Raw genomic sequence first — 12,555 nt, forward strand, 5'->3', positions numbered from 1 at the left:
GGGTGGGGTGTTCCCATATGTGGTTTGAACTGCTCACTCCCCAGGGAGGATCTCTGAGCCTGTGTAATCCCCCTCCTCTTCTGTGTCCCCTCCCAGGGGTATAGGTCCCAACCTGTTCGCTTCTCTTCCCTTCTACCCAACTCTGTATGGATCTATCTTTACAGCTTTGGTTGTGTAAGAGTCTTTTTGCCAGTGTCCAACTTGTTTTCAGTGAGAATTGCTCCACCAGTAGATGTAGGTTTGATGTATTCCTAGGGGGAGGTGAGCTCAGCGTCCTCCTCCTCTGCCATCTTCATCTCCTTCCAGGCACTTGTGCTTTAGTTATGTTTTCAAGTACTAAGAAATCAGGTTCTTTTTATGTTGACCTTGAAAATCTTATTTTTTGCTTGGTCTGGATTTCCTGACATTTTGACACCAGGAGAGCAAGACGACCTCCAGAGGTTTCTAACTGTTTTGTGCCAATGCCTCTTGCTTTCTATTTCCTGTCTGTGCAGAGACCCTGGAGAGTGATATGTCTGTTTTCCCCTGTTCTTGAAATGTATAGAAATGTAACATGAAAACGTCAATGTGAACAAAATGCAGCCTTTTCTTTTCCAGTCTCTCGTTTTCCTTTGGCCCCTTTGCCTGGTCGGTGTTGACAGCTGGTATCACCCACGCTTCTGTTCCCCCAAACCCTCCGTGCCCTGCGAACACCTCCAGAGGCCCCGCTCCAGCCTCGCCCTCTGCGCCAAAACCTTCAGCTACTCTTGTTGAATGAACAAAATGACGTTTACGTCAACTTTAAGCTTTTAAAATTCATTTAAGGAGAAATTTCTTTTCCAAGCAAAGGTAGAGTCGTTGAAATGGAAAAGAAGACCATTCTAGAGAAAAGACAAGTTAGACAGTGGAAACATGTTTTGCGGTAAGATACACGGCCACTTCCGACCCCAGGCGCCTCAGCCTCACTTCTTGCCGCCCTTGGCAGGTGACGGTGGTTGCGGCGGTACCGCTGCCCTCCCCTTGCCTGCTTCCCCTGGTTTTTCTCCTTTCTTTGGCTTTTCGCCCTCTTTATCCTTTCCTGGAGGAATCCGCACATGCATTTTGACCTTCTTGCCTTTGAAGTGTTTCTTTTGAAGACAAACATCTATTAAAGCAAAAAGTGCAGCCACACCGATAAGGATCTGGGAAACAAAAGAATCCTCGTTACTTGTGCTTTTCCTTCCAAAGCTGTCACAGTTCCTTCCCGGCTTGTGATTGTCCGTAGGTGCTGTTTAACCCCTCCCCTTGACCCCTCAAACTGCCAGACCCCAGAGAGACTTTGGGTTTGCCCCTCCCTGGCCTCAGCTCCCCGATTCTGATCCCCATCCCTGTAGCCGGTCACCTCACCACATTTTCTTTCTCTCTTTGGACCCCGCTTGGGTGGGGCCCTTCACTCTGGGGCCGGCAGGCAAGCTTCTGGGGGGACTCTTAGCTGGGTGGGCTCCCTGGACATCATCTTCCTTTCAATGGCTTCTCCCCCGGAAACGTTGACCCAATTTACCTTTAAACTTTGCTTGGATCCTAAGATTTTGTGAAAAGAGACCCTTTTCCTTAGGGGGAAATAACCATTCTCCAAATGAGGTGATTTCTGAACAAGTAAACAGCCCAACATGAAAGACTCACCACGCCATAAATGTAGTGCATTGGCATGGTTTGCTGACTTTTCACGGCAAAGATGGCGGCCCCCACGAGGAAAGTACTGGAGAACAGGTCGTTGAGAAGGTCCTGAAAGCATGGGAGAGATGAGTCGGCCTTAGAGATGAGGCCCCGTCAACACCAGACCTGGCCTAGCTTCCTCCAAAGGGAATGGTTTTCAAACTTCTGCCTGATTTAAAAAATATATATAGGAAGATGAATATTTACTGGGCTAGGTGGACATATCTGTGGCCTACCCGCTGGACTCTTTGAGTTGAGACACAAAATCCAGGATGCTTAACTGCCTTTACGGGCTGCCTCGGCTACCATCCCGTCTGTGAAATCACACATTTGGTGGCTATGTTTTCCCCCCTTCCAGTGCCCACTTAAATAAATGCATGACTCTCTAACTAATTGATGTCCCGTTTGGGTACCACCCCACAACATCTTTCTACTCTGAAGGCCAGCTCCTCTTTCTGAATCCAGGGTGGGCTGTGTTGCTGGCAGGAGGTTCTGTTGGACTCTGGTCCTTCACTGGGAGCCTGGCAGCTGCCTCTTCCCCCCCTACTCATCCCTTCCCCCACCTTACTTCTTAGACACCGACCCCCCTCCCCCCCACCCCGCCTTTGCAAGGCCATGTCACTTCCTCCATCATCCACTCTCCTTCCCGTCCCTTGCGGCCACAGTCCTGCCCTAGCTCCATATTCGTTTCCCTTACCCTATACTGACAAGGTCCAGATGTTCCCAGACTGGGCAAAAGGGCTGCCTCCCATGCTGCCTTCCCCTCAAATACCACCCACTGTCACTCCCTGGCACAGCCAAACTTAACTCAAAGTTGGCCAAACCATGGCCACAGCAAGCCGGCTTCCTCCCCCATCACTCCTGGGGTGATGGTGGCCCAGAGCTTGCGTATCCTCTTAATCCCATGGACAGCAGCTGACCCTGCAGTGCTGGGTGACGCCCATCTTTCCCCTTGATTTCTCTGATGCCATTTTCTGGGGGTTGTACTTCCCTGGCCACTTTGTCTCAGGCCTTTTCTTTTCCTCCTCATTTTGGATTTTAACACACTTCATACAGAAAATAATAGAACATCCCATCCCCAATCCCACCTCCACCAGCCGTGACCCACTGAGATTAAACAGATGTTAATGTCTTGCAGTATTTGCCTCAGGGCTCTCAAAACAAAAACAAACCATAAACAAAAAACTTTGTGGAATGAGCTACAGTCTTACCATTCCATCCCTTTCCCTGCCTTCTGCATGTGTTCCAAGTCTATGGGTAGTCTTCCCAAGTGCACAGTAGTATTTTCCTCCATATTATATATTCATAAACAATATATACTATTTTGTGTTTCAAAAATTTAAATAAAAAGATATATCTTATAGCACGTGCTTTTTAAACTTTTTAAACTTAAAAAAACCTTTTTTTGAGATTTACCCATTTTAAGAAATATATGAGATTGAGATTAATGAGATTGAATTCATTGATTTTAGCTGATGTATGAATAAACCAAACTGGAGACATTAGGGTGTTTCTCCCTTTTAGGAAATTATTATTGCCAACTGTGCCTGCAGTGAACACTCTTGTCTGTGCCTCCCATGCACATCTTTTCCTTGTTGAGGTATTGCCAAGTTTCTCTCTAAAGGGCTTGTGCCAGTGTCCACTCATGCCCGCAAAGGTATAGGGGCTCCTGTTTCCCATGTCCTTGCCAAAGCCCAGGATTACCATGCTTATTTATTTCTGCCCATCTGGTGAATCGAAATGGTACCTCATTGTTGTTTTAATTTTCTGATCGCTGGTTACTAATGAAGCATTTTTAAAAACATGTTTTAGGCAGTTGGGTTTCCTGTCTATTCATATCCCTTACCCCATTTTTCTATTGGCTTGTTTTAAAAATTTTGTTTATGATGTCTTCTGTTGTAAAGTTTTAATTTTAATGGTATGCATAGTTTCTCTTTCTCTCTCTTTCTCATGGTCCCAAGAACATTTATTAAATACTCCATTCAGCTGTGTTATGCCACCTCTGTCATATGCCAAGTTGCCATATGTATGTAGGTCTATTTCTGGGTTCTCTTTTTTATTCCTGTATTAGTCTGCTCAGGCTGCCATAACAAAATGCCACAGACTGCGTGGCTTAAACAACAGACATTTATTTTCCCACAGTTCTGGAAGCCAGAAGTCCATGATCAAGGCGCCAGCAAATTCAGTTTCTGGCGAGGACTCTCTTCCTGGTTTGCCTGGCTGCCTTCTCACCATTTTCTCATATGGCCTTTCCATGGAGAGGAGGTAGGGGGAGGGATAGGGGAGAGGAAGGGGGAGGGAGGTCTCTGTTGTCTTTTTTTATAGGGACATTAATCCTATCAGACCCTTAGGATCTCATTTAATCTTAATTACCACTTAATTACCACTCTGGAGGCCCCATAGGCAAGTATAGCCACACTGGGGATTAGGATTTCAGCATATGAATTTTGGGGGTACACAGTCCATTAGTCTTTGTCAACCCCTGAGCTAGTACCAAAGCTTTATAGTAATTACAATATGTCGTTGGGTGAGTCCATCCTTATAATTCTTTTCATTCTTCCATAAGAATTTTATTTATTTATTTAAAAAATACATTTATTTATTTATTTTTAGCTGTGTTGGGTCTTCGTTTCTGTGCGAGGGCTTTCTCTAGTTGCGGTAAGCGGGGTCCATTCTTCATCGCGGTGCGCGGGCCTCTCACTATGGCGGCCTCTCTTGTTGCGGAGCACAGGCTCCAGACGCGCAGGCTCAGTAGTTGTGGCTCACGGGTCCAGTTGCTCCGCGGCATGTGGGATCTTCCCAGACCAGGGCTCGAACCCATGTCCCCTGCATTGGCAGGCAGATTCTCAGCCACTGTGCCACCAGGGAAGCCCCATAAGAATTTTAGAATCACCTTGCAAAGTTCCACAAACAACCTCTGTTATAAAATTTCATTTAATGTGGAGATTGCTTGGGAATGAAATTGACATCTTTATGACAGTAGCTCTTCACATCTGTGAATGTGGTATATTTCTTCTCTTACTTAGATTTTTCTTCTATGTCCATTAACAAAATGTCATAATCTCTATGTAAAGTTTTACAATCTTTGAACGGGTGTATTCTCAGACACCTGTATTTCTGTTGCTGTTTTAAATGGTTTCTTTGAAAAGCCATATTTTCTCATTATTTGTTGCTGGTATTCAGGAACACTATTTTTGTTTTTTGTAACCTTGTGGAACTCAATCAGTTCTAGTAATTTGACTGTAGATTCTTAGATTCTCTGTGTAGAGAATCATATTATCAGGGAGTAATGCTAGTTTTTTTCTCCTTCCCAATCCATATACCCTTTGTTTTTCTTGTCACATTGTACTAAGATCTTTAGCACAATGTCAAATAGAAGTGGGGATAATAGGCATCTCTAAGGAAACGCTTCTAACATTTTACCATGAAATGCAATGTTCATTTTAGGTTTGGGTGGTTTTCTGTTATTAAGTTAAGGAGGTTCCCTTTTTTCCTAGTTTGCCAAGAGTCTTCCAAAAATTAGTACTGAATATTACTAAATAGTTTTCCTACAGCTTATGAGATGATTAAATGGTTTTCTCCTTTAAATAAAAGATGGTGAATTATGTTAACAGAATTTTGAGACAAAACCACCTTTACATTCCTTGCAGATGCCCTGCTTGATCCTGATGCATTGCTTGCTTATATATTGCTTGATTTAGTTTGCTAGTATTTTATTGAGAATTTTTATGGCTGTATTCAAATAATATAGGCCTATAGTTTACTTTCCTTATTATGTCTGGTTTTAAGATCAAAGCTTTACCAGATGGTACAATATATTATAACCCCCCCTTTTTTTAAGAGAAAAAGGGACAGACAAGTGGAACTGAATATGAATCTAGAAATGAACTGCATATGGGATTTTATTCTTTTATTTTTTTTTGGCCACACGACGTGGCATGGGGGATTTTAGTTCTCCAACCAGGGATCAAACCAGTGCCCCCTGCAGAGGAAGCGTGGATTCTTAACCACTGGACTGCCAAGGAAGTCCCACGTATGGGATATTAGCATTTAACAAAAATGCCATTTCAAGTCAGTGGGGGGAAGTTGTACTATTCAGTAAATGAATAAACTGAGTGATAGGGTGGAACAGCTGGAGAGCCATCAGGATACAAAGCTGGAGCCATGGTTCACACCATATACCAAAATGACTCCAAATAAAAGATTTAAATGTAAAAAATGAAACAAGTGCCAGATGAAAACATGGATGGATTATTTTATACCCTGTTTTTCTATTTCTTTTTGAGTCAATTTTTGTACATCATATGTTTTTCTGGGATATTATCATATTATAATTTATTGGCATAAAAGTTCGTATTTTCCCTGTGATCTTTAAAACCTCTTCTTTATACTAATATTTTTCTTTGTTCTCTTTTTTTCTTATGGTTTATCTACTTTATTAGTCTTTTCAAAGAATTAGATTTTGGTTTTATTAGTCATCACTATGAATCTTTGTTTCCTATTTTATTAATTTTAACTCTTTGACATTGCTTTCTTAATTCCTTTTTTTTGTTGTTGTTTTGTTTTGTTTTGGTACCTCTTTTTTAAAAAAATTTATTTATTTTTTTATACAGCAGGTTCTTATTAGTTATCCATTTTAGACTTATTAGTGTATACATGTCAATCCCAATCTCCCAATTCATCCCACCACCATCACCACCCCAAGGCCCCTCCTCGCCCCACTTTCCACCCTTGGTGTCCATACATTTGTTCTCTACATCTGTGTCTCAATTTCTGCCCTGCAAACTGGTTCATCTGTACCATTTTTCTAGGTTCCATGTATATGTGTTAATATACGATATTTGTTTTACTCTTTCTGACTTATTTCACTCTGTATGACAGTCTCTAGGTCCATCCACGTCTCTACAAATGACCCAATTTCCCTGTAATAAATTGGCTGAGTAATATTCCATTGTATATATGTACCACATCTTCTTTATCCATTCATCTGTCAATGGACATTTAGGTTGCTTCCATGTTCTGGCTGTTGTAAATAGTGCTGCAATGAACTTTGGGGTGCATGTGTCTTTTTGAATTATTGTTTTCTCTGGGTATATGCCCAGTAGTGGGATTGCTGGGTCATATGGTAATTCTATTTTTAGTTTTTTAAGGAACCTCCATACTGTTCTCCATAGTGGCTGTATCAATTTACACTCCCGCCAACAGTGCAAGAGGGTTCCCTTTTCTCCACACCCTCTCCAGCATTTGTTGTTTGTAGATTTTCTGAGGATGCCCATTCTAACTGGTGTGAGGTGATACTTCATTGTAGTTTTGATTTGCATTTATCTAATAATTAGTGATGCTGAGCAGCTTTTCATGTGATTCTTGGCCATCTGTATGTCTTCTTTGGAGAAATGTCTATTTAGGTCTTCTGCCCATTTTTGGATTGGGTTGTTTGTTTTTTTAATATTGAGTTGCATGAGCTGTTTATATATTTTGGAGATTAATCCTTTGTCAGTTGCTTCATTTGCAAATATTTTCTCCCATTCTGAGGGTTGTCTTTTCATCTTGTTTGTAGTTTCCTTTGCTTTGCAAAAGATTTTAAGTTTCATTAGATCCCATTTGTTTATTTTCGTTTTTATTTCCATTACTCTAGGAGGTGGATCAAAAAAGATCTTGCTGTGATTTATGTCAAAGAGTGTTCTTCCTATGTGTTCCTCTAAGAGTTTTATATTGTCCGGTCTTACATTTAGGTCTCTAATCCATTTTGAGTTTATTTTTGTGTATGGTGTTAGGGAGTGTTCTAATTTCATTCTTTTACATGTAGCTGTCCTGTTTTCCCAGCACCACTTATTGAAGAGACTGTCTTTTCTCCATTTTCAGGACTGGCATGTTGTCCTCTTTACAACTCTATCTCCACTCTGATAACCTCATCTTTACGTGACCATCTGCAAAGAGCTTATTTCCAAATAAGGTCATATTCACAGATACTGGGAGTTAGGACATCAACATATTTGGGGGGTACATAATTCAACTCATAACAGATAGCAAATTTAAAAGATAGACTTCTTGGTGGACAGTTTGTTTTCCTTTAAGGACTTTAAGCACATCATTCCACTCCTTCAGGCCTCCATTGTGTCTGATGAGAAATTGGCTGTTAATCTTATCAAGTGTCCCTTGTACAAGATAAGTTGCTTCTCTCTTACAACTTTCAAGACTTTCTCGTCTTTGTCTTTGGACAGTTATTATAATGTGTCTCAGTGTGGATCACTTTGAGTTTATTCTACTTGGTGTTTTTTGGATGTGTAGACTCCTGTCTTTTACCAAATTTGGAAAGTTTTTTGGCCATTATTTCTTTGAATATTCTTTCTGTTCCTTTCTCTCTCTCTTCTTTTGGGACTCTGCCTATGTTAGTATGCTTGATGGTGTCCCATGGGTGTCTTAGGCTCTTTTCATTTTTTTCCTTCATTCTTTTTTTCTTTCTGTTCCTCAGACTGAATAATCTCAATTGACCTGTCTTCAGGTTCACTGATTCATGCTTCTGCCTGCTCAAATCTGCTGTTAAACAACTCTAGTGAATTTTTCACTTCAGTTATATTACTTTTCAGCTCCAGAATTTCTATTTGGTTTCTTTTTAAACTTCTGTTTACTGACATTCTGTATTTGTTCATGAATTGTTCTCCTGGTTTCCTTTAGTTCTTTGAGCATTTTAGAGACAGTTGATTTAAAGTCTTTGTCCAGTAAGTCTAATATCTGGGCTTCCTCAAGGACAGTCTCTATTAATAATTTTTTCCTGTGAATGGGCCATACTTCTTTCTTTGTGTGCCTTATAATTCTTTGAAAACTGTACATTTTGAATATTATAATATAGTTACTCTGGAAATCATATTGCCTCTCCTCCCCAGAGTTTGTTGTTGTTGTGAGTTAAAGTCATTTGTATGTTTAATAATTTTTCCTAAACTATGTTTTGAAAGACTATTCTTTCTCTTGTGTGGCCACTGAAGTCTTTGTTTTTCACTAGCTTAATGGTCAGGTAGTGATTTGATGGAGATTTCCTTAAATATTTGGAAACAAGTCTTTGCAGATTGCCTTTGTGTTGGGGCACTCCTTCAACACCTCTCCAGGATGTTTAGAGCTCTTAGTTTTTACTTGCTGCTTGTGCAGGGCCTAAAGGTCAGCCAAAGGTGAAAGCTTAGGGTTTTTTTCTGGGCATGTGTCCAGCTTTGGGCATGTGCAGTCCTTCTAGATTCCCTGGTATAGGTGGGAGCTTTTCAAAGCTCTTATTCTCCCAAGCATCTGCTTCCCAAACTTCTGGTCTGCCTACTGCTTGGGAAACCTTGCCCCGGGTGGCTATGGTTAGTATATACGCCTTTCAATGCTTTAACAAATGCTATCTAGGAGACTGCTTCAGCCCTGAGAAAACTCTGAGGCAGGTGAAACAAAGGCAAGTCCCTGGCTAATCCCTCAGAGAGCCACCAGACAGGTCAAGCACACAACTCTAATTCTTTGGGAACAAGGTTTTTTTGTGTTTTTTTGCGGTACGCGGGCCTCTCACTGCTGTGGCCTCTCCCGTTGCGGAGCACAGGCTCCGGACGCGCAGGCTCAGCGGCCACGGTTCACGGGCCTAGCCGCTCCACGGCATGCGGGATCTTCCCGGACCGGGGAATGAACCCGTGTCCCCTGCATCGGCAGGCAGACTCTCAACCACTGCGCCACCAGGGAAGCCCAGGAACAAGGTTTTTATTGTTCCGTCTGCCACCAGCAAGGAATGTGGCCAGGAATGTGGGCTGTCTTCATGGCCACTGACCAGCTGGGGATTAAGGGATGGCAGGCAGGTTAAGTAAAATGCTACAACATTCTCTTACCAAAATTCAACAGCCTCTTTCTTCATTGAGCATTCTCCTGTTTTATTTTGTTTTGAATTAGATTCCAGAGTTCTGAAAAAGTCGATTCTGACAGTTTTTGAGAACCTAATCATTGCTTTAGTGGAAGGACAGAGATTTGGAGTTCCCTACTCTGCCATTTTTAGTGATGTCACTCTTATTAAATCTGGCAGGTTCTCAGTCACTATCACTTTGAATATTTCTTCTCTATTATCTTGTGTGTCTTCTTCTGGAACTCCCATTAGGCTTATGATGAACTTTCTCATTCCATATTCTATGTTTCAACTTCTCTCTTTCATATTTTCTCTCTTTATCTGTCAGTACTATAATCTGGGTAATTTCCCCACATCCTTCAGCTCATTACTTCCCCAGCTTTTGTCTGATATGCTTTTTAACCCATTTATTGACATTTTTATTTCAATAACTATATGTTCAATTCTAGACATTGTATCTTGTACTTAAAAAAAATCTGTCTGTTCCATCCTAATAATGTCTTATTCTTTTCTTAGGGCTTTTATTTATGTCTTTATAATTTAAGTGTATCTTAAATTATTTTCAGACAGTTCTTTTATTATCTCATATTCTCAGGGTTCTAATCCTCCCATTTCTTATTTTTGCTGGTTCTTGATTCTTAGTCATGGGGATTTAAAAATCAGGTGTTTTGTAGTTTTGAACTGTGAGTTGATTTTTGTACACCACCCCACCCACCCATATCTGTCCTGTGAGAATCTCTTTATGCCTTGATTATGATTTTGCATTTGTTTTTCAGGAGTCCCATGGATTTCTTCAGAATACCATCAAATTGGGATCGATTTTTATGCCAGTTCCCAGGCACTACATTTTCTAAGCTGCATGAAGGTTTCTAGGCTGAAGGTAGGAAAAACTGAAACCAAATCTGTACAAAGTGTAGGCTCAAGGTTCGTATTTCTCAAGGTGGTCTTTTTTGCTTTTCCCCACTCAAAACTCGGGCAGAGATGAACATGCTTTCTTGTTCCTCTGTGTGGGTGAAAGGTATCTTCTCTGTCTTTTCCCTTAGGGTGCAGTCTTTGCAGGGTACTGGCCTTATGCAGGATTCTCAGTTCTAAATTCCCACTTTGCTTGGGACCAAGGCCTCAACTCCTAACTTGAGAGTATATGAGAATCCATATTCTAGGTTCCTGGGATAACATCTCATGGGTCATTTCCACCCACACTGAAGCAGCTGATCTGTCACTGCTCCTGTTTTCCATTTCTAGCACCTCTGTGTTTCCTCTTCTTTTTTTTTGCCAGCTCAGCCATTCAGTTAAAGCAATAGTGTTTACATTTCCCCTAGTAGTTTTAGGTAAGTACAGCAGGAGGATTTTCAGGGTTCAATGATTTTTCATCTTGCTGGAACTAAAAGTATCTTCTCAAGCACCTTGGCTGGGAATGTGTCCTCTGCCTGTCCCTTTACTTTGTCCTCTGCTTATCCATCTCCCAGGAGTCTTATATGGCCCTCTTTTCCTTTCTCCTGATACTGGGAGTCCTCATCTACCCCACTGAGACCTATGGATCCCTGGACCCTAATAACAGAGTGTAGTTAGGGACTCAAGACTCTACTGATAAAGCTGGGTTTGAATCCTTTTTCTGCCACTTACTGCCTGATTTGCCTGGGGGCAAGTTACTTAGCCATTCTGAACCCATTTCATGTATAAAGTGAGTGAAACAGTGAGCATAGGCTCTGGAGACATGCTGTGAATGTGCAATGAACAAGGGACCTTGGGTTAGTTGGGAGTTAGGTAGGTAAGCTTTGTGATTACAGAGGTAATGGGCAGGGATTCAAGTCCATGAGTCTTCAGGCACAGCATCAAGGGCTTTACTTTTACTCCTAAGGAACAATCTCACACAAGATTATTACTGTCTTCATGTTACAGATGAGGAAACAGAGTCTGGAAGTGGGTGGTAACTTGCCCAGCTCAGTCCCATTCCAGTGGATGACTGCTTCGGGCTGAACATCCTTCTGGGCTTAACATCCCTTGCAGGGATAGTCACTGGAGATCTGAGGCTGCTTTAGATGTGACTTTTTTTTTTTTTAATTCTCATTTTATATTACTGATTTTTTTCTTTGAATTCTGGGGATGGGGTACCGTCAGAGTGGTCTTTCCAGTCAAGTGTGAGCTGGCACAGGGGTTGGAAGGAACCGCTGGTTGCTACACCTCCCCTGCTCCCAAGGAGAGCAAAGCCTCAGGAAGGCAAAGACTCCTTCCTTTGACCACCAGGTAGGAAAGAGGCCCTCCACCCCCAAGCTGGGCTTTCTGGAAGCCTTTTCTACCTAACTTCAGCTGCCCCTGCTCTGGCCCCACTGGAAGGTCTGAGCCCATGCCCGGAGCACAAATAAGGGGGATGAGGCGTATCTCTCTGTTCAGTCACTTTCCAGGTGCCAGGATACACGCGTGAACGCACACCAGGCTCAGGCACTCCCCACCGCCCCTCACTTACAGAAATGGGCCACAGGATGAAGGGCGTGTATCTCTGGATGGCGAAGGTGTAGATAATGATGAAGAAGATGAGGATGGACAACTCCATGGTGATGATGAGTGTCAGGTGGGGGTGCACAGGGGTCCCCTTGAACATCATCAGTGAACCTATTAGGCAGCCCTGCTGGGAGACATGCCCTTTGAGCCACGGCAGACGGCTCGGGCCAGAGGAGGCCTCGGGGAGCCCGCTCCTCCCTCTGCCCGTCTTTGGGCACTCCCTGCACCCCCCAGCCCCACCCAGGGATACGGGCCCACTTACCAAGCTAATGAGCTTGACCTCAGCGTACCCCATAAGCCAGAACTCTCTATTGCTGTCCTTGAATTCCCACTTGTAACGGCGACACCCCTTCCTCGTTCCCACTTCATTGCCCAGAGGAGGGGCCGCCCCCGGCGCGACTGCGGCTGCGGCTGCGGCTGCGGTGGCCGGGGCCGGGGCCGTGGCTGGTGCGGCCCCGGGTTTGCCCTTTTTGCCTTTGTCAGCCATCTTGCCGTGGAGTTCTCAGCTTCTCACGGCCTGCCCAATT

General features: G+C 42.8%; 2 protein-coding genes across 2 annotated transcripts in view; one reads left to right on the top strand and one right to left on the bottom strand.

Annotated features, from left to right (window-relative positions):
• The window catches only part of CMTM4 (CKLF like MARVEL transmembrane domain containing 4), a 111,658-nt gene that overhangs the window by 91,335 nt on the left and 7,768 nt on the right, over positions 1-12,555 (top strand). The gene's annotated exons all lie outside the window — the stretch shown is intronic.
• On the bottom strand, positions 942-12,515 carry CMTM2 (CKLF like MARVEL transmembrane domain containing 2). The gene is made up of 4 exons (XM_029235626.1): positions 12,291-12,515; positions 11,994-12,152; positions 1,642-1,743; positions 942-1,160 (listed from the first exon to the last, which is right to left on the bottom strand). Exons 1-4 carry the CDS (start codon positions 12,513-12,515, stop codon positions 942-944), a joined length of 705 nt encoding a protein of 234 aa, XP_029091459.1.

Source organism: Monodon monoceros, unplaced genomic scaffold, assembly GCF_005190385.1.
Source record: "Monodon monoceros isolate NGI ecotype Baffin Bay Population unplaced genomic scaffold, NGI_Narwhal_1 Super_Scaffold_10, whole genome shotgun sequence".
Classification (NCBI taxonomy): domain Eukaryota; kingdom Metazoa; phylum Chordata; class Mammalia; order Artiodactyla; family Monodontidae; genus Monodon; species Monodon monoceros.

Excerpts from the sequence above, each read along its gene's own strand:
- CMTM2 (XM_029235626.1), bottom strand. The coding sequence starts at position 12,515 with ATGGCTGACAAAGGCAAAAAGGGCAAACCCGGGGCCGCACCAGCCACG. Across the intron at positions 1,744-11,993 it reads TCATCCTGTGGCCCATTTCT|GACCTTCTCAACGACCTGTT; the intron begins GTAAGTGAGGGG and ends CCATGCTTTCAG. Across the intron at positions 1,161-1,641 it reads TGCACTACATTTATGGCGTG|ATCCTTATCGGTGTGGCTGC; the intron begins GTGAGTCTTTCA and ends TTTGTTTCCCAG.